The sequence below is a fragment of the Eulemur rufifrons genome, chromosome 23 (assembly GCF_041146395.1).
Source record: "Eulemur rufifrons isolate Redbay chromosome 23, OSU_ERuf_1, whole genome shotgun sequence".
Taxonomy (NCBI): domain Eukaryota; kingdom Metazoa; phylum Chordata; class Mammalia; order Primates; family Lemuridae; genus Eulemur; species Eulemur rufifrons.
The window spans coordinates 26054585-26076407 of NC_091005.1; the positions used below are offsets into that span (position 1 = coordinate 26054585).

General features: G+C 36.3%; 1 protein-coding gene across 8 annotated transcripts in view; it reads right to left on the reverse strand.

The window, feature by feature from the left end:
• Nucleotides 1–2609: 2609 nt before the first annotated feature.
• Nucleotides 2610–21823, reverse strand: part of LOC138373898 (chromodomain-helicase-DNA-binding protein 9) — a 231781-nt gene continuing 212567 nt past the window's right edge. For 7 of the 8 annotated variants that reach the window (XM_069456533.1, XM_069456532.1, XM_069456535.1 and 4 more), the window contains 5 exons: nt 16412–16551; nt 15878–16099; nt 9889–10017; nt 6756–6860; nt 2610–6087 (listed from right to left, as the gene is read on the reverse strand). In XM_069456533.1, coding sequence (XP_069312634.1) covers nt 5212–6087; nt 6756–6860; nt 9889–10017; nt 15878–16099; nt 16412–16551 — 1472 coding nt within the window. In that variant the 3' untranslated portion in view covers nt 2610–5211. The remainder of the gene's footprint in view (nt 6088–6755; nt 6861–9888; nt 10018–15877; nt 16100–16411; nt 16552–21823) is intronic. The other variant, XM_069456531.1, reaches the window with a different exon arrangement.

Sequence of the window (21823 nt, forward strand, 5' to 3'; positions counted from 1 at the left end):
TGTATATGGAAAGAAAAATTACCCAAAGGTTAGCAATGATCTCTGTTAGCATTATGGGGGGTTTTGTTTACTTTGTGCTTCCCTCCCCCCTTGGATTTTCTGTCTTTTTTTTTTCCTAAGAAAAAAAGTTAATTAAAAAAATTATCAAACTATTACTTATGCCTATTAATTTGGCAAAGATTATTTTAAAAGACAATATACAGTATTGGTAAGGATTTGGGGGTAAATGGGCATGCAAAAATGTATGCTGCTAATGGTAGTATAAATTGCTACTAATAGCTTCATTATAAACTTGGCAAAATAAACCAAAATCCTTAAAAACAGAAGTATTTTCAGTTCAGGAATTAAGCAAATTATTGGAGATGGATGCCAAAATGGACATATGAACCCAAATCCTATTTTTAAGTACACAAATAAATTACATCTGTATGAGCTAATACTATGTATTAAAAAATCACACTGCAGGATTACTTGACAAAGGACAAAGATCAGTATATTAAGGGCAATACACTAAGTATTATGTATCATAATAATGCTGATTTAATATAAAAACATATTATATTAGTTTCCGAGGGCTGCCATAACAAATGATCACAAACTAGGTGACTTAAAACAACAGAAATTTATTACCCCACATTTCAGGCCAAAAATCCAAAATCAAGCTATTGGCAGGGTTGGTTCATTCTGGAGGCTATGAAATAGAAATGTTTCTTGCCTCTCTCCTAGCTTCTGGTGGTTGCTGGGAATCCTTGGTGCTCCTTACTTGCAGCTGGATCACTCCAATCTCTGCCTCCTTTGTCACATGGCCTTCTTGCCAGTGTTTGTGTATCTTCTCCTCTCATAAGGACACTAGTCATTGGATTTAGGGCCCACCCTAATCCAGTATGACCACAACTTAACTACTTACATCTGCCAAGACCTTATTTCCATAATAAAGTCACATTCTGAGGTTCTGGGTTGACATGTTTTGGAAAGATATTATTTAACCCACTACATGTATGTAACACAGATATACAAAAGACTGGATGTATATATATTAACAGTGTTTATCTCTGATTGGGTTTATGGATAATTTAAGTATATGCTTTTCTGCATTTTAAAATGAATAGCTTATGTACTGAAACTGCATTTATATAGAGATTAAATTCTAAATTCACTGTGTAGGGTGATTATGTGTAGTCAAAAATCACCTTTTCCTTATAAGCTCACAAAGTACAGAATACATCATTTATACACAGTATGCCTTCTCTCAAAAACATCTAACATAGGCAATTCTTCTTCCAGCACTGGAATGGATTACTGTTCTTGTTCTGGGTGAGTACTAGATGAACTACTAGAAGTAGTTGGCTTGTGTTTATATGCTATGTTGTACAAAACAGAAAAAAAAGATTTTCTAAACATGAAAGTATAGTTGAATGTGTTCAAGTTAAATGGCGATATGATGAGACTCCACTATTTCATGTTTGTAATTGGAGGATAAACTACTTTCTTTTTTTTTTTTTTTTTTTGAGACAGAGTCTCACTCTGTTGCCCGGGCTAGAGTGCCGTGGCGTCAGCCTAGCTCACAGCAACCTCAAACTCCTGGGCTCAAGCAATCCTTCTGCCTCAGCCTCCTGAGTAGCTGGGACTACAGGCATGCGTCACCATGCCAGGCTAATTCTTTCCATATATTTTTAGTTGTCCAGCTAATTTCCTTCTATTTTTAGTAGAGATGGGGTCTCGCTCTTGCTCAGGCTGGTCTCAAACTCCTGAGCTCAAACAATCTGCCTGTCGCCGCCTCCCAGAGTGCTAGGATTACAGGCGTGAGCCACCGTGCCTGGCCCTATTTTCTTTAATGTTTATAAAAATCACTACCAATAATGGCAATGAGTTAGGAAAAATTCTTAACACCAATGGAAAAATAATTATTGATTTCCAAAATATACTTCTTAGAGGTTAGGTATGTCTCTGAGTCTTTCTGGATTTTTTAAACATCCAAAAGTAAACTTAATAAAATAATATTTACTTTTTGGCATGGGGTAGAGATTGGGGTTTAATAATTTGAATTCCAACACGAAGCATTTTCTATATTTTGCAACCACCAGTATCAATCGATCGACAATGAAATTAAATCAAAACATTGGCAACATTTAAGATGATACTGTGGGCTGGGTGCGGCGGCTCAGGCCTGTTATTCTAGAACTCTTGGAGGCTGAGGCAGGACGCTTGCTTGAGGCCAGGAATTTGAGACCAGCCTGAGCAAGAGCAAGACCCTGTTTCTACAAAAAATAGAAAAATTAGCTGGGTGTAGTGGCACATGCCTATAGTCCCAGCTATTTGGGAGTCTGAGGCAGGAGAATGGCTTGAGCCTAGGAGTTTGAGGTTGCAGTGAGCTATGATGACGCCACTTGCACTCTAGCCCAGGTGACAGACTAAGACTGTGTCTCAAAAAAATAAAAAAAGATATTGTGGATATAATTATGATTATGCTCAATTTCTGTCTTTTAAAAATTCTTCCAAATCATGCTTTCCTTTTAAAGATTTGACTATGGTTTCTTTCATAACTGAAGATAAATTATACATCAAATTCAATTTAAAAAGTATTGTCATGTATAGAGGCTGACATCATGGGTAGTCAAAGAATATGTTTAATAAAAAATAATTAAACTTCCATTTGCTCTATAGAACATCATAGAAAGTAATTTAATAAATTACAAATGACTTTTTAAGACGTTTGCTCAACTACAGAAAGCAAATTCAGACTACACAAAACACAACTGGTAAATATTGCAAATGTCCAAAAGAAAAATTGGACTAAGACTTGAATCATGAAACCTGAAACAAGGGCTATAAATACAAGGCAATAACAGCTATAATTCTTTTAGTAACTACCAACACATACGTGAATATCCTTTCAACTGCAACTTTAGTATTATGTAATTCTACTGATTTTTTTTTCCTTATAACCCTTAACTTTACACAACCATATGTGCATGTTTTTTTTCCTTAACTGATAACTGGATTTTTCCCTAATCAATACTAAATAGAAGTGTTGAAACCTAAGAGAATGTTTAAAGTTAATATTAGCCTTAATGCTTTGAGAACTGTAATTGCCTTATTACATAGAAAGAGAATTACTAGGATGTTAACCAAATTCATTTGACCATAATTAGGAAAATAGTTTATCTCATAAATTTGATATAAATTAGATTTTAGTGACAAGATCTAGAGATTTTTTTCCTTTTTTTTTTTTTTAATTGGGGAAAGAAAGGAATAAAGATCATGTGGGTAGAACTAAAGGGAAGAAGAGAAATATGGATGGTACTGAAATACTTCACTGGCAAACTAAGTTAACTGTGTTTGAAAAACTTTGGCTATCTCATAGGTGTATTCTAGTTAAACAAAAGTGCAATACTGCAAAGGGAAGATACTAAATATGTAATATATCATTTCCATGATGAAGAATTGCTACCCACTTCTCCTGGATGGGCATTATAGTGACTATTGCTAAGACATTGCATAAAGGACTATCAATTCAAAGTACTATTTTGGGAAAATACAAAATTAATACAATCCCAATGGAACTTATATAATTTTGTAAATACATATAACACTGTCTCTCTAATATGGGGTTAGTTATTTTACATACAGAAACATAATTTACTGGTAAAGGTCTTGGAAAACCTAATACAACTGCTTAATTCGTGACAAAGCAACAGTTCTGTCAAAGCATACTGAAGTTATTTTTTCTGTAGGAGAGAATCAGGGTGCTTTCCCCCCCTAAATTTATCCCCTTGCAAAAGTTACCACTGACTTATTTGAGTACCACAAAAATGCTAACATTTATCTCTCCATAGAATGTAAATATTTTTATGTCTAATTCAGTTCTAATTGTTTTAAATGTATATGAAGGTGAACCTGGACCTCTACCGTGTCAGAATAATAGCAGCTTTAGCAGGAGAAATTGTATTACAAATCAATTAGCAGACAAATTTTACATGGTAAAGGGTTTTAAGAAATTGAACAGAAGCCTTGGGCTTCATTTTTGTGGTTTACAGGTATAACTTGTACATCTTTTTGAGATTATTCAAAGTGCATTTCAAAATGGGCAACTCAGTGTATTTAATATAAACTGATAACCCAACACTGATTCTGGGCAACATTCAGTCTGCTTATACCTAGAAACTCAAAATGAATTTAGACGATCTGCATATTACTTTACCACTATTTGTTAATTTTGGAATATTTCCATGACGTAAAACACAAATAGAAATCTACACAAATAAAGCAAACAAACAATTTGTTTTACATGAAGTATGCTGTGTTGAAAGTTCTTTTCAGTGGCATTTCATGAGTTTGCCTTTTCTGAACCCTGGAAACAGACATTACTCATCTGAGACATAATTATTTCTAATAGGAGGCCAAACTTTGAAAAGTTAAAACTAAGTATGTCTATAGGGTGCCAAAGTCACTTGACACAGGATTATTTTATGACTTAACTTTACTGATATCTGAGTTAAGTTCAGCAAAAAGCAAGTCATATTTCTTGCCAGATTAACATGATATATAGGATGTGTTTAAAAAACCCCTGAAAACAAGTACAGAATTAGAAACGAATGTAAACTTCCTAAACTAACTCAGCTGAGGTAACAGGTAGCCAGTTAAATTGGCTGATTGGGAAACTTATTTCTTCTTTAAAACATACTTGTACCTGAATTGGAAACATCAGCAGTGCATCACAACACTAGAGCATTTTCATGTAATTAAAGCAATGGATGGTGATGTAGATTCTACAGCTTTCATGACATTCATTAGCTGCCCAAATTATTGCTGAGTTTTGATCTGTAAATTATAGGTGTCAAGGAGGCTGTAAAACTATATTCAAATTAAATCAGTAATATGCATAAAGTATTCTGTGTTCACTGCAAATATATTAAATATACAACTCTTATTGAGCATAATTTTCATAAAATTAACCCCCAACAAAATTATAATGCCTTTTGTTGTAATTTTACACCTTTATGTATTTGATAGTACATACGAGTTCAGAAACTTATGAATCTTAAGAAATATTACATGCAAAACGTCTCTGAAAGCAGTTTGCACTTCTAAACAAATAACTGAAATGTTCGGTCAGTAAGTTATTGATGCACTCAACACTGGGGTATTTACAATTAATAATTAAAGAAAAAGATCCAAAATCAGTTCATAATTTAATGCAGAGTCTGGGAATCAGTCTTCATTGCTAGAATCTGAATCCTCGGATGATGATGATGTACTATCAGAGCCTGATGAAGCATCAGCTTTCTCTGAACCCTCATCTGTGCTGTTTTCATTGAGAGGACTCGGTTCAGCACCCACTTTGTCTTCCTGATCTCTAACTCTGGAATCTTCTTCCTTTACTTCTACAGACTTAGATGAGCCTAAGTCGCTGTTTTTGTTTTTCTGTACATCAAAAGTATTGGACTGGGACAAAGTTGGAATATGAAGATTAAGGCCTGGAGTGAGAAGCATCCCTGGGTAAAGTATGTTAGATAGTAATAGTGGGTTAAGAGCTAACGGGTTGGCAGCTGCAGCTGTATTTAATGCAGCAGTAGAGGATGTCGAAGGAGAACTCGACACAGAGTTTTCTCCACCATGCTCTGAACTTTGGCTCTCTGTCCTTTCTTTTTTTCCTTCTAGCTCCTTAGAGTCATTTCCCTTTTTCTCTTCTGTCCCAGATTCTGTAGGCTTTGTCAGGAGTCCTCCCATGCCCAACAGATTTGGTAACCCAGCCATTCCTGATAGTAGCATGGGGAACATAGCAGCCACGTTTTTAGCTTCTCCTCCAGAGGAAAGGCCAGCAGGCATTCCCATCAGCCCTGCAGTTACTTGCAGTGACTGCAAGTTTTGTAGGTTTTGTTGTAAGGCCTGAAGAGTTGTGAGATCCACACCTGGAAGTAATCCATTGGCTGACAAAGGATTGCCTGAAACACTGGTGGCAGATGCAGCTGCTGCTACTGTGGCCTTCGCGACTCCACTTTTAGGCCGCCTCCCCCGCCTGCTTACTTCCTCTCTCACAACGGGACCAGTGAGTATACGTTCATACATACTTTCTGGAAGAAATCCCTGGAAGTAATATATATTCATTAATAATAGCTACATAAAATAAAATCAATAGCTATTAGCTCATCAGGTAAATACCCTATTAAATATAGGTAATTATATGTAAATTGATTCTGTATCTACTTTCCATTTTATCATAGGATAAGAGAGTAGAAAGAGGCTGTTAGCCTTCCTCCATATTGTGAGACATAAGTTTGTAGAATAGTTCTAGAAAACATAAGGTCCAAAGAAATTTTTTCATGGGTCTTCCATAACCCTTACATGTTTCCTATCAGCACTTGTTCTAGAAGACCAAAGAAGTGGCCCCCTTCTCATTGGGAAGAACAATAAAGAAAGGATAGGGGAGGTGAAAGGTGAAGGTTAAAATGAGATGCTTCATATGGGTTTTTCGACTGTCACTTTGGGAATAAGGGAGATAGAGCTAAGCTGAAAAAGATACTTAAAAGGGGAAAAGATCACCTGGCTCAGAACAGCAGTAACACCTGCAGATTGGGAACCACAGAGTCCAGGAAAAGGACGAGCAAACTATGTTACTTTCATGTAATTCTCCCATGATTTTCTGGTTCATGGAATATTTTATTAATTCATAATGTAAAACTCAATCTAAGATATAACTGAATGGCATCTAATTTTTTAAATGATGTATGAATTAGTATTTGTGAAATACTCACAGATTGCTTAACAACATCTCCCCATTCAGGAGCTACTCCATATTCTGAATTTTCTTTTAGAAATCTACATAAATCTTTCAAAGGCGGAGCAAATGCACCTCCAACCTATAAATGAAAAATAGATTGTTAAATACTCAAAACACTATTAAATATGAAACTATTTCTTGCTTTTATTCTGTGTTCTATAATTTCCTTAAAATATGTACTTTTTGAACCACTTTCAACCATCTTTATGATATTAAAAAGGACCACCACAACCCATAGGGATATTAATATACTATATAAACATGCGCTGATGTAAATTTTAAATGTTTTGAGTCCAATAACCGGAATATTAAACTGAATAACTACCATTTACTGTGTACTTCCTATGTTGGATAGGCAGTATAGCCTAGTTAAGAGTACACTCTGTGGAGTCAGACTTACCAGCTATGTGAATTCGAGCAAATCAGTAAATCCCTTAGAGCCTCAGTTTTCTGATCTGTAAAACGGGGATAACGATAACACTTCCCTCATAGGGTTTTATCAAGATAACGTGAGACAATTCAAGTGCCTTAGCATAATGCCTGGCACATAATAAATATAAGTTATTCTTATATGCCAAGTATTGTGCTAAGGACTTTAAGTGTATAATTTATTTTAGTTCTCACTACATCCTTCTTAGATAATATTATTTCTATTTTTCAAAGGAAGGAACTAAGCCTCAGAGAATTTATGTAATTTGCCTAAAGTCAGCTAATAAATGTTAGGGTCAGGATTCAAACCCAGGTCTCAAAAACCCATGTTCTTATCTATTATGTATAATGACACCCTGAAGTACTCTGTATGTGAAAAGTGATAAAACCAACCAATCATAAGTAAATTAAAAAAATAAAAAGCACTACATATGATAATTAGTATGACATCGAGACAAAATATTATTTTGAAGTTTAAATTAAGAATATTATATTTGGACAAATGATTTACAGTTACCAATTTAATGTCCCTTTGGAGTCTAAAGAGTGTCTTAATTCCTTCTTCCATACCCCATTAAATCAATTAATATTATATCTTGATAGGATATAGATGGCGTTTAATATGGTCAGTTATATTACCTGCAAATATTCTTATCTAGTATTCTTATATTCTTTACTTAGTCTCTGTAATTTCTGTTGCCTTCTCCTTTTTATTATCTCCTTCATTAAGCTTCAATTTAAACTGGAGGCCCCCTTGGGGGGTTATGAGAATTTAGTAGGTAGATTCTTTTCCTTAGTAACTCATCAATCCGTAAGCCTCTACCCTACAGATTCAAGACAATAAAGAATCCTAACAAATTAAGGGAAATGAACAGGCCTTATGAAGGAACAGAACTTATGAAGTTACAATAATTAAAAATAAAATTTAGAATGTTTAATTTCAAACCTAACAAGTAAAAATCCAAAACTGTTTCATTTCCTTAAAACTGGCTAAGACAAATTCATTCATGATATTTAGTAAGAACTTTTGGTGTAAGATGAAGTGCAAAGATTTGTAACACAATCTGTGCAAGCACAAAATTTAAGTAAAATGCTACTAAAATGTCACCTTGTTCTTTCTCTAAGGCATCTATGTTATGACTTTAAAATGCTAACAAAAGCTGAATAAGCTATCTCTGCAAAATTGGGGGAAAAATTAGCATTAATTTTAAAGAGTTGGTGTATACAATATTAAAACTGCTATTTTAAAAACAGTTTTCTTGGCCAGGCACAGCGGCTCATGCCTGAGATCCCAGCACTTTGGGAGGATGGGAAGGAGGATCACTTGAGGACAGGAGTTCAAGACCAGCCCGGTCACCATAGTGAGACCTGGTCTCTACAAATAATAATAATAAAAAAAAAAAATTGGCTGCACATGATGGTGCACGCCTGTAGTCCCAGGTACTCAGGAGGTTGAGGCGGGAGGATCCCTTGAGCCCAGGAGTTTGAGGTTGCAGTGAGCTATGATTGTCCCTCTGTAATCCACCTGGGGCAACAGAGCAATACCCTGTCTCTTAAAAAAAAAAAAAAAGTTTTCTTCTAATGCTAATATACCTTATGAGAAATTCAAATGTTTATGTACTTTTATCCTACCAATGAGGACATTTAACAGAGAGTAAATCAGAACCAAGGAATTAACATGATCTATGTAAGGTATTAATAATTTAGTTTGTGAGCAAAAGAACTCAGTGAGAAATTTGATGTTTGTATTGAAGCCAGTTGTTCTTTCTTATTTATTTTGTTGCTTACTCATGAGAATAACAGTGTGTCAAAAATATACATTTGTAAAATGGTGTCACAAGTCTTCTGTCTGTACTTTGTGAGGTAAAAAAGATAGATACCAATCCAAATGTAAAACGATTGGAGGAAACAAATGTTGAGCCATATCTGGTTCAAAAAGAGACTTGAGAAAAACCTCAACCCTTACAATTTATCAATCAGTAAAACAAGAGGATAAGCACAAAAGTGCCATTAGTCTACAAGTTACCCTTTGTTTAAGACATTTTATTTTCATCTACCAGAAAATTATGTAATATACTGATTTTGACATATTACATAAAGTGACAAGAAACTTCAAGGCCATCTTGTGGAAAAATCCAGCAATAAATATATAAATTTATGATGGCTATATCTCCATAGATGAGAGTTTCTCAGCCTTTGCACCTTTTGGATTGGTATTGGTGTGTGTGGGAGTGTCCTATTGTAGGAAGTGTAGCAGCATCTCTGGCTTCCACCCACTAGCTGCCAGCGGCCTTCCCTCCCAATCACCTCCCCACCCTGCTGAGTTGTGGCTACCAAAAATGTTTCCAAACATTGCCAAATGTCCCCTGATGGGCAAAATCACCTCTGATGAGAACCACTGCCTTGGGTGTAGTGCTTTGTGCAAATGTACAATATGCAATGGCACTGCTTAGACACAGATATGTTAAGTGATTTATTTCATTTAATGGTTTAGACAATGATGTGAGATTTTAAATTAGAAGGCATAAAATTATAGTCCACCTCTTTCCCTACAAATCTGCTAGAGTCAACCCCATTTCCAGGTCTGTTAGAAAATACCCTTGCATAATGAAATAGTGTTCTAGAGATCTCTTAAATAGTGGCTCAATATAAAAGATTAACCACAAACATTTAATTACCTTTCTAGCATTTCTTCTGTTAATCAGTTGAACACGTTCTTCTCCAGTGAGACTATTAATATCTAATTTGTTGGGGTTTCTGCAACGATGCCTTTTTTGTTTGGGCCTTCCCTCATGAAGCTGCATTCTCTAAAATATATAGACAAAGAAAAATTGTGCAAAATTACTCAAAATATTACAAATGAGCCTATCCAAGTAATTTAATCCTACATTATATAGAAGCATTTACCCTTTAGTTATTTACACTTTAAAAATATTTAAATTTTTAGGTTTGATGCAATTCTGATCAAAATACCAATGTCATTTTCCACAGAATTAGAAAAAAACATGGATGGGCATGCTTGTAGTTTGCACTCAGGTGGTGCAAAGGCAATTTATTGTGACCAAAGCATTTGTGCTCCCATAATATTCTGAAATAAAAAATAAATAAATAAAAAATAAAAATACAGTAATGAGGCACTCAAAAAAAAAAAAAAAGAAAAAAGAAAAAAAGAAAGAAGAAAAGAAGAAAAAAAGAAAAGAAAAGAAAAGAAAAAGAAAAAACAATCCTAAAATTCACATGGAACTGAAAGACCACAAATAACCAAAGCAATCCTAAGCAAAAAGAATAATCTGGAGGCATCACCTTACCCAACTTTAAATTATACTACAAGGTGATAGTAACCAAAAGAGCATGGTACTGATGAAAAGTAGACACATAGAACAATGGAACGAAAATAGAGAACCTGGAAATAAAACCATACACCTACAACCAACTGATCTTTGACAAAGCAGACAAAAACAAACACTGGGGAAAAGGATACCCTATTCAATAAGCGGTGCTGGGAAAATTATGTAAACTCATGAAGAAGAACGCAACTGCATCCTTCTCTCTCACCATGCATAAAAATGAACTCAAGAGGAATTAAAGACTTAAAACTACCCTTGACATTGACCTAGAATAAAGAATTTATGACTAAGAGCCCAAAGGCAAATGCCACAAAAGCAAAATTAAATAAATGGGACTTAAAAGCTTTCACACAGCAAAAGAAATAATCAACAGTAAACAACCTACAGAATGGGAGAAAATATTCATAAGCTATATATCTGACAAAGGGCTCATATCCAGAATCTATAAGGAACTCAAACAAATCAAGAAAAAAAAAACCCTATTAAAAAGTGGCCAAAAGACATGAACAGACACTTTTCAAAAGAAGACGAAAAAACAGCCAAAAAACATGAAAAAATGCTCGATATGACTAATCATCAGGGAAATGCAAATCAAAACCATAATGAGATACCCCTTTACTCCGTGAGAATGGCCATTATTGAAAAGTAAAAAAACAATAGCTGTTGGCAAGGATGCAGTAAAAAGAGAATGCTTATACACTGTTGGTGGGAATGTAAATACAACCTCTATGGAAAACAGTATAGAGATTTCCCAAAGAACTAAAAGTAGATCTAGTATTCAAACCAGCAAAAATCTCATCTCACTACTGGGCATTTACCCAAAGGAGAAGTCATTTTATAAAAAGGACACCTGCACTCATATATTTTTTGCAATGCAATTCACAATTGCAAAGATATGGAGCCAACACCATGTGTCCATTGACCGAGATAAGTTGATAAAGAAAATGTGGTATACACACACCATGGAAAACTACTGAGCCATGAAAAGGAATTAAATAATGTCTTTTGCAACAACTTGGCTAGAACTGGAGGCCATTATCCTAAGTGAAATAATGCAGGAACAAAAAACCAAACACTGCGTGTTTGGTTATAAGTGGGACCTAAGGAATGGGTATGCATGGTCATACAAAGTGACATAATTGACATTGGAGACTCAGAAGCGGGAGAATGGGAGGGGTGCCTGATGAAAAATCACCTACTGGGTACAATGTACACTACTCAGGTAACAGGTACATTAAAAGCCTAGAATTCTCCACTATACAATTGATCCATGTAACAAAAATCCATTTGTACCTGCTAAATCTATTAAAATAAAATCTAAAAAAAAATTTAAACTTTAAATATCTTAGTAAGAAGTATTGCATAAATCTTTTCTTCAAATTATGCATTTAAAAAATTATTCAAGGCCATCACAATGATGGCTCTATATGAAAGTAGTGTCCTTCCATTGGCTTCTGACGAGCAAGACTTTGTTAGTCTTTTTCCTTAAAAGACCATCATATTCCTAGAGTGATACCTGAAGGGGTTACCAATGATGTTGGAGCTGTTTCTTTACTTTCTCTTCTGGTAAGTTTCTTTACTTATTGTATAGTTATTTTTCCTCTGATAAGTTTCTACAGTAGGTAATTTTTCATCCTGCACCCTCTCCTAGCCTCCCCCTTCTGAGTCTCTAATGTCCATTATGTCACTTTGTATGACCATGTATACCCATTGCTTAGCTCCCACTTATAAGTGAGAACATGTGGTGTTTGTTTTTTTGTTCCTGGGTTATTTCACTTAGGATAATGGCCTCCACTTCCATCCAAGTTGCTGCAAAAGACATTATTTAATTCCTTTTCAAGTCTGAGTAGTATTCCATGGTATGTATATACCAATTTTCTTTTTTCTTTCCTTTTTTTTTTTTGAGACAGAGTCTCACTCTGTTGCCCAGGCTAGAGTGCCGTGGTGTCAGCTTAGCTCACAGCAACCTCAAACTCCTGGGCTCAAGCAATCCTTCTGCCTCAGCCTCCCGAGTAGCTGGGACTACAGGCATGTGCCACCATGCCCGGCTAATTTTTTCTATATATATTTTTAGCTGTCCATATAATTTCTTTCTGTTTTTAGTAGAGACGGGGTCTTGCTCTTGCTCAGGCTGGTCTCAAACTCCTGAGCTCAAACAATCCACCTGCCTCGGCCTCCCAGAGTGCTAGGATTACAGGCGTGAGCCACCGCGCCCGGCCTACCAATTTTCTTTATCCATGTATAAGACTTTCACTGTGCTGTGACAATTTATAATTTATTCTGGTGGCTTTCATTTCTCTTCATCTCACTACTTGTTTTTATCATTTTTTCTCATGTAATCCTCACAATACTAAAAGGTATTCTTATTTTACAAATGGGGAATCAAGGCTCAGATTGGTTATCTCCCTTAAGGTCATACAGCTAACATACAGCAGAGCCAAATTAAGAACTCATAGCTGGCAAACACTCTTTCCAACAAACCACGCTACTAATCTGTACAGCTGTTAAGAAAGCAGTGCTTAATGTTTGTGGCTATTTTCAACCAATCAGAACATTTCAAGAAACTCTTCAATATGACATAACAGTCCTGCCATAGCCTGAACCTATTCTGCTCACCTTTTCTATCGATTTGCTATTACTCACTCATTCTTCCACGTTCTCTGGAATGTCAGATTTATTCCATTTTATGAATATGCCTTATAGTTATATTCTTTTAACTTTCTTCATAATTCTTTTTTTTAAATATTTATTTCTTCTAGGAAAATCATGATTACGCAATTCTTATATAATGCCTAAAATATCCTTCTTTTGTGTTAGCCTGGTCAATGCCCTCTTTTTTCATCCACTAGTAAAATGTCAGCTCTATCTTCTATCTTTCCCCAGATATTTTACTCTGCTTAAGCAGAGTTGTTTTTATATCTGTTCCCATGACACTTTATACACATCTCTATTATAGTATATTCTACATCGTGTTATAATTATTTAGCTCCAGAGCTATTACAATAGAGTGTGAGAGCTAAGAAATCATTAATGTCAAGTATCCTTGGGAAGGCAGAAAAATTATATATTCTTTAGTAGATGGAACAAATACTGCCCTTTAAAAAAAGGTTTTTTTAAAATCTTATAATAAAGTTATACAAAACATTATGATAAAGGGTTTATCTGAAGTGAAAATGATGAATGGATATAAAAATTTAATAAAGACTCTTTTGCAGTTAAAAAGAGAAAGGTATGAGAATCCTTCCAAGCCTACGGTATGAGTGTCATGAAGGCAAGAACTTTATATTGTTTACTGTTACATCCTCAATCCCTTAAAATAGTAATAGTACATAGTAGTGATGCAATAAAGGTTGACTAGGTAAATGAATGTTATTTTCTAATATGTTAAATTATAGGGTTAAACTAATGATTCTCATTATTTTTAGAACTGAAGTATTTGCTCTGTGATTGCCCATTACATTTAGAGAACACCTCTCCCTTCATAAGAGAATTACTTAGCATTTATTTTTTTAATTTAATTTTATTTTTTGAGATGAGGTCTCACTGTCACCTAGGCTGGACTGCAGTGGCACAGTCATAGCTCACTGAAGCCTTAATTCCTGGGCAGAAGCGATCCTCCTGCCTCAGCCTCCCAAAGTACTGGGATTCCAGGCCTGAGCCACCATGCCTGGCCCATCTTCTTTTTTAATCAAAAGGAATTAAATAAAAGCTTGAGAATTTGTGGCATCCTTTGAGTAAACTAGGAATATGAAGGGCAACTAAAAGGCAAGACTCAGGCTCTCTGTTTTACACTACTGGGTTGTTTCCTGATGACAACACCAGCAATATAACATACTGCATCTAAATATATTAATATATCATAGACACAAAGACCATTCTGGGACTGGAGATTTTGTATTTCCTTTTCATGAAAAAAATAACAAGGCAATTAATGTTTTTTCCTGTTAATAAATAATCACTTTACCTTTATACAGCATTTTTTAGTTTTCAAAAGATTTTCATTGGCACGGTGGTTCACGCCTGTAATCCTAGCACTTTGGGAGGCTGAGGAGGGAGGATTGCTTGAGGCCAGGAGATTGAGACCAGTCTGAACAAGAGTGAAACCCCGTCTCTACAAAAAATAGAAAAATTAGCTGGGCATGGTGGCATGTGCCTGTAGTCCCAGCTACTCAGGAGGCTGAGGCAGGAGGATGGCTTGAGCCCAGGAGTTGAAGGCTGCAGTGAGCTATGATCATGCCACAACGCTCTAGCCTGGGTGACAGAGTGAGACCCTGTCTAAATTAAAAAAAAAAAAAAAAAAGAAAAAGAAAAAAAGAAAAAGATTTTCATTTTAAAATCATAGATTCAATAAATATTTTCAGGGAGCTGGATACTATTCTGTGTATCAGGAAATACGTGCTAGTTCTGGGGATACAAAAGTGAATAAGACATAGTCCTTAAGAAGCCCCTAGGGTAGCAGACAGCTTCACTTGGGTTACCCATTTAATCTTCATAACGGAGGCAGACAGAACAGGCCTGCTAACTTCACTGTGTAGAGGATGTATTTTTACTCTTTTACCTTACAAAGTTAGTGATACCCAAAGTTTCATATATTAGCATTTGATAGTAAGGTACTAGAAAATCAAATAATAGATTTCTAGGAGTAAAAAAAGCCATATGCCCATAAGAAGATAGTATTTCAGAGGATAAGGAGAACGCAAATAAAACATAATGATTCTCATCTTTGATTAGTGTAACTTGTGCGTCGGGAGAGGCATAGGAGGCGTACTCTTAAAGCTTGAAGGAAAGCTTAATGGTACGAATTTGGACTCTGGATTTAAGAGTTTATTTGCTTTGCAGACTTGGACTATTTACTTAAAATTTTAGTGTTTCAATTTCTTTGTTTGTAAAATAGTTATAACAGTGCCTCCTAATAAGTAATAAAGTTGTTCTGAGTGTTCATGCATGTTAAGTGCTAAGTATAACAGCAGGCATATAATTAAGTTTCAATAAATGTTTACTATGATCGTTATTATTTCCAAATAAATTCCTTGAGAGAAAGGATTAAAAGTTTTATACCTTTGCAACCTTCATTGAGTCTAACATAGTACTCTATATCAGAGTGATTTTTGTTATTAAATAGTTGTTGAATGCACAATGGAAAAATGGAAAATGACACTGTATGATATAGAAAAGACAGTAATTATTTTTTCTGCTAATTTTCCTAAATCTTAAGCAGAAAACATATTTAGCATAAGTGGATGAGAATTTATGCTTCATCATTATAGGTCTGACAAATCACAGAAATAAAATATACCAAGATTTTTAAGGTATCACCTACAGGAATAAAAGCTCCTAAATCTTCCACATAACCTGGGTGCTCCTTAAGCCATTTTTCCAAATCCTTTCTCTTCGGTGCATCATCTCCTGCAAGTCTTGTCCCATCTTTAAGATTAATAACTGGAACTGGACTTTCCGTATCAGGAATTCCTTGAGGTTGAGTGTAGGATAGTCCTGGATTTATCCCTGTGGAAATCTGTGAGGTGGTTAAGCCTAAAGTAACCTGTAGAAAAACACCAAATGAAATTTTTATTTGCATGCTTTATCATTCTAATTTTGGTTCAATGGAAAAATTTTTTGAAGACAAAAAAAAAAGTTGTTGCTTAAAATTCTGCCAAATCTTTTAAACTTAAAATTTTCATAAATCTTGGCCAGTGTTGGATTCTGCTGAGATACAACAGAAACCATATACTTCTAATTTCCTTATTACTACTATCCTATTAATACTAAACATTCACAAAAAGCAATATGTGTATTTACTAGGACTGAATTTTGGACTCAAGGATCAGTGGTTTTTAAGTACGGCTTTACTTACATGATTAGGTGGTTTACTTTTGTTAAAAAAGAGGATGTCAACACCTTCTACATTCTTCCTCCTTCCTCGCCTTTTTTTGACTATAGGCTGGTTGTCTAATATCACCCCATTGGCACCAAGGGTTGATTGAATGGAAGTACCTGTCAAATTAAAATCATGCAAAGCAATAATGTAAATCTAGTTCTTATACAAACTGAAAGTAATCACTTACCTAAATATATAGAAATGTTAGTTATTTTATATATCTTTAATCAAGCAATTCTCAAATTAAAGACATCACCCCCACCTCTCATTTAAAAACTTGAAGAACTGTAATCTAGGCCTCTTTCCACTTTTGCCTTGTCTTCTCAATTTCTTCCCCATGATATTCACACACCTTCTTTTCCTTTGTCTTTTAGAGGAAAAAGCATGACTTTCTCTGGTCCAAGACAAACCTTTCCACCTTCTTTGAACCCATTAATTCTTACGTTTTCTAAAAGCTTGCTTTTAATATTTATCTCTGCTTTTTCTTGTGCCAAAATATCTTTTTTCTACATTAGATACTTCTTCCAAATGTAACAATATGGCTTAACTCAAACAAATAAAAAATAAACTTCAGCTGGGTATGGTGGCTCACGCCTGTAATCCTAGACTGTCGGGGTATGTGAGACAGGAGGATCATTTGAGGTCAGTAGTTCCAGACCAGCCTGAGCAAGAGCCGGACCCCATCTCTACTAAAAAATAGAAAAAATTAGCCAGATGTGGTGGTGCGTGCCTGTAGTCCCAGCTACTTGGGAGGCTGAGGCAGGAGGATCACTTGCGCCCAGGAGTTTGAGGTTGCTGTGAGCTATGATGACGCCACTGCACTCCAGCCCAGGTAACAGAGTGAGACTCTATCTCAATAAAAACCTAAAAACAAAAAAACCTCATTGACCTTTTTATAACCCCCAAAGTTTTGAAGGATTGTTCTCTACTATGTTCCTTTTTTTCAGGAGCAACTAATTTCTCAATTTCCCATAGTCCATTCCTGCCTCAGCCTACTTAAGGTATTTTCCTTAAGGTTACCAGTAACTTTTTAGTTGTCAAAAAACCCTTCACATGTCAGTAGGCATTCAATAAAAATGTTTCTAAGCGATATGAATGAAACAGCTCCACACGTTCATCCTTTCTCCCGATAAGTATTTTTTAAGTACCTATGTACTAGGCAATATGATGGTTCAAAGACAAATAAGACATTGTTCCTTTCCTCAAAGAGTACACAATCTGAATTCTCTTATTACAAGAAAATATTATTAAGGGTGAGATTCTTGTTTAAAATAGTTTACATGCTTGTAATAAGAAATGCATTTTCAATCATTCAAGGAGAATTTACTGAGCAAGTCCTGTTTATACCTGAATAAGATGTTGTCCTTTGTCTGACTGTGTAACCATGTGGAAGTCACTTACCTTACTCACATCTTAGTTTCAAAAAAGTTTCTTAATTCACATGGTAAGGAAAAACTAATTACAATAAATAAAAACCATTTTTGCATATATGAAAGTACCATAGGAATGGGACATAACACTATGGAAAAAAGGAAAAGATTTTATTATATTCATATAGTGAATTTTATTATAATCAGATTAACAAAATATCACAGATATTTTTTGATATTATACTGTGGTTGTAGGAGACGCTGGTGGAGGTAGGTGGTTGGGGTAGGGGGCGCATGGGACTTTCCTGTGTATTTGTTTGTATCTTCCTGTGAATCTATAATTATCTCAAAACAAAAAGTTATAAAAATTAAAAAAAAAAACCCACATATGTCACAGAAAAATAAATAGAAAAGAAACTGCTAGGGGAAAAAAGATATACCTGAAAGTCGCTGTGTACCCCCATCCTCTATTCCACGTTCTTCTTCTCTATGGTCAGTACTATCCTGAATTAGGCATTTTTCATTTCCATGCACATTTTAAACTTTTATTCATGTTGATATATAAATCTGAACACTATACAGTTGTTTCTTGGTATACACAGGGGATTGGTTCCAGGACCCTCATGGATACCAAAATCCAAGGATGCTTAAGTCCTTTCTATAAAATGCTATAGTATTTGCATATAACATATGTACGTCCTTCTGTATACTTTAAATCTGCAGACCCAACCCCTGGGCCGCAGACTGGTACTGGTCCATGGCCTGTTAGGAACCAGGCCGCACAGGAGTTGAGCACAGGACGTTAGTGGTAGGCAAGTGAGTGAAGCTTCATCTGTATTTACAGCTGCTCCCCCCATCACTCCCATCACTGGCTGAGCTCCACCTGCTGTCAGATCAGCAGCAGCATGAGATTATCATAGGAGTGCGAACCCTAAGGTAAGCTGCACATGCGAGGGATCTAGGTTGTACGTTCCTTATGAGAATCTGATGCCTGATGATCTGAGGTGGAGGTGAGGCAGTGATGCTAGCACTGGGGAGTGGCTGCAAATACAGATTATCATTAGCAGAGAGGTTTGACTGCACAGAGACCATAATAAATCAATTGCTTGCATCCTCATATCAGAACCCTACCAGTCAGTGGCAAGTGACAATTAAGCTGCATCTGGTGGCAGGCTTTAAGTCAGAATCTCACACTTATTTAGTCTGTGCATGGCCCGCCGATTATTTTATTTACCATTTCCACCTGTGCCTCTTTCTCACCCTGCATGCTTGTCTCAGTCACAGTTTTGGTAAGCCCATAAGCTAACCCTAGCAAAGATGAGTAAAAAACAAACGTCACTGCAGAGCTTCTTTGACCCAGTGATGAGACAGCAGCAGACTCTAAGACTGCCAACAAAATGAAAGCTACATTTAAAAGAAAATGCCAAGAGTCCTACTTAAATGACGGGTTAATTGCAACAGGTAATTCACATTCTCTAAGCACGCTTTGTATAATATGGGGCGACTGGCTATCTAACAAAGCCATGAAAACTTCAAAACTGCTTTGCCACATGGAGACCAAGCACCCTCCTTTAAAAGAAAAGCCTTGGGAGTTTTTCAAAAGAAAAAAACATGAACACGAAGAACAGAAGCAATTATTGAAGGCCACCACTTCATCAACTATGTCTGCCCTGAGAGCATCATTCTTAGTGGCTAACTGCATTGCTAAAGCTAAGAAGTCCTTTACTCCTGGGGAAGAGTTGATCCTGCCTGCTGCTAAGGACAATGGCCGTGAACTTTTAGGAAAGGGTGCAGTTCAAAAGGTGGCACGTGTTCCTCTTTCGGTTAGCACCATAACTAGATGAACTGATGAAACTGCAGAGGACACTGAGGCGCAATTGTTAGAGAGGACTAATGAGTCACCATGGTACACAATCCAGGTTGACAAGTCTACCACTGTTGACGAGGCAACAATGCTTGTTTCTGTGCCATATATTTTTCAGGACGATGTGTATGAGGATATGTTATGTGCACTTTTCTTGTCAACCAGTACCACAGCTACAGAACTATTCAAGTCTTTGAATGATTACATATCAGGAAAACTGAATGGGTCATTTTGTGTCAGTATATGGATGGATGGAGCAGTTGCCGTGACTGGATGGCTTTCTGGTTTCACTACTTGAGTCAAGTTTCTGGTTTCATTACTTGGGTCAAGGAGGTCACTTCTGAATGTGAGTCTGCACTGTGTCATCCATAGAGAAATGCTGACTAGCTGAAAAGTGTCACCTGAACTAAACAACATTTTGTAGGATGTAATTAAAATTATCAACCACATTAACGCACATGCCCTTAACGCACAGTTAAGGGCATGTGCGTTAATGTGGTTGATAATTTTCGTGCAGCTCTGTGAGGAGATGGACACAGAGCACACACATCTTCTCTTATACACAGAAGCAAGATGGCTTTCTAAAGGTAGATCACTGGCCAGAGTTTTTGAGTTACAAGAGCCACTTCAGAGATTTCTTTTAGAAAAACGGTCACCACTGGCTGCACATTTCAGTGACAAAGAATGGGTCCCCAAACTTACTTCCGTGACATACTCAACCTACTCAGCGAACTCCATCTGTCACTTCAAGGGAGAATGACAACTGTGTTCAAGTCGGCAGATAAAGTGGCTGCATTCAAAGTTAAACTGGAATTATGGGGGTGACAAGTGAACACTGGGAGTTCTGACATGTTTCCAACATTAGAGATTTTGAAACAGGCTGAGCCGGGGCTTGCTTTCTCCCAGCTGGTGCATGATCACCTATCTCAGCTTTCAAAAGAGTTTGAGCATTAATTCCCAACCACAAAGACCCCTGAACTGGTAAGGAATGGATGGATCCACAACCCACTTGTGAATAGGCCAAGTGAATCAACTTTGTCCATGCTAGAAGAGGATCAACTGCTTGAGATCACAAATGATGGTGACCTTAAAAGTATGTTTGAGACAACTTCAAATCTCCATACGTTGTGGATTAAAGTCAAGGTGGAATGTCCCGAGATTGCCACAAAAGCACTGAAAAGCCTGCTTCCATTTCCAACGTCCTGCCTTTGTGAAGCAGGGTTTCTGCAGTGACAGCAACCAAACGAGATTACGGAGTAGACCGGATATAAGCAACACGCTTCAGGTGTCACCGTCTCCCAGCACCCCCAGATGGGCCTTAGCTGAAGGAAAACAAGCTCAGGGCTCCCACTGATTCTGCTTTATGGTAAGTTGTATAATTATTTCATTATATATTACAATGTAATAATAATAGAAATAAAGTACGCAGTAAATATAAAGTGCTTGAATCATTCCGAAACCACGCCCAGCCCCAATGGAAAAACTGTCTTCCAGGAAACTGGTCCCTGGTGCCAAAAAGGTTGGGGATCGCTGCTATAGCACATTTTAGCTATAATAACAATAACTTTCCTAAAACACCGCTTTAGAAAGCACCATTCCTTTTCATAAGAACTTCTCATGGCTTCCTAGTCCAGATATGAATGAACTGCCTTGCATCAGCTCTATTCTTACATGATCGCTAACCCCAAACCCTGCCCTAGATCTGTTTTTGATGCTTTTCATAACTTAGATTCTAAGCAAGATCTGATCTGCTAGACATCTCTTTCTCTGCGGTAAACATTTACACACTAGCTAGGTCAGTCTAATCACAAAACCACACAATTTTCCTGACACCTGGTCTCTAGTTCATGCTATTCCCTGCCTACCTTCCAGCCCTACCACCAACCCAATTTTCCAGAAAGGCAATTATGTAATCTTCCTCCTATCAAATCCTTACCAAATTCAATTCCATATCTTCCACATCACTTTGGCTAAGTGTCTAGACAGCAGTGACTTTCCTCTTTGCCAACATCTGTTAATGTTGGCAATAATGTTCTGTGGAGCAAAATATATTATCTAATATATTATCTAATATTTTAATGTGTAAGTCTCGTCTACCAAGCATCTGAAAGGCAGAGACAGTGTCTTACAGTGTCCTTCTTTTACTTTACCTTT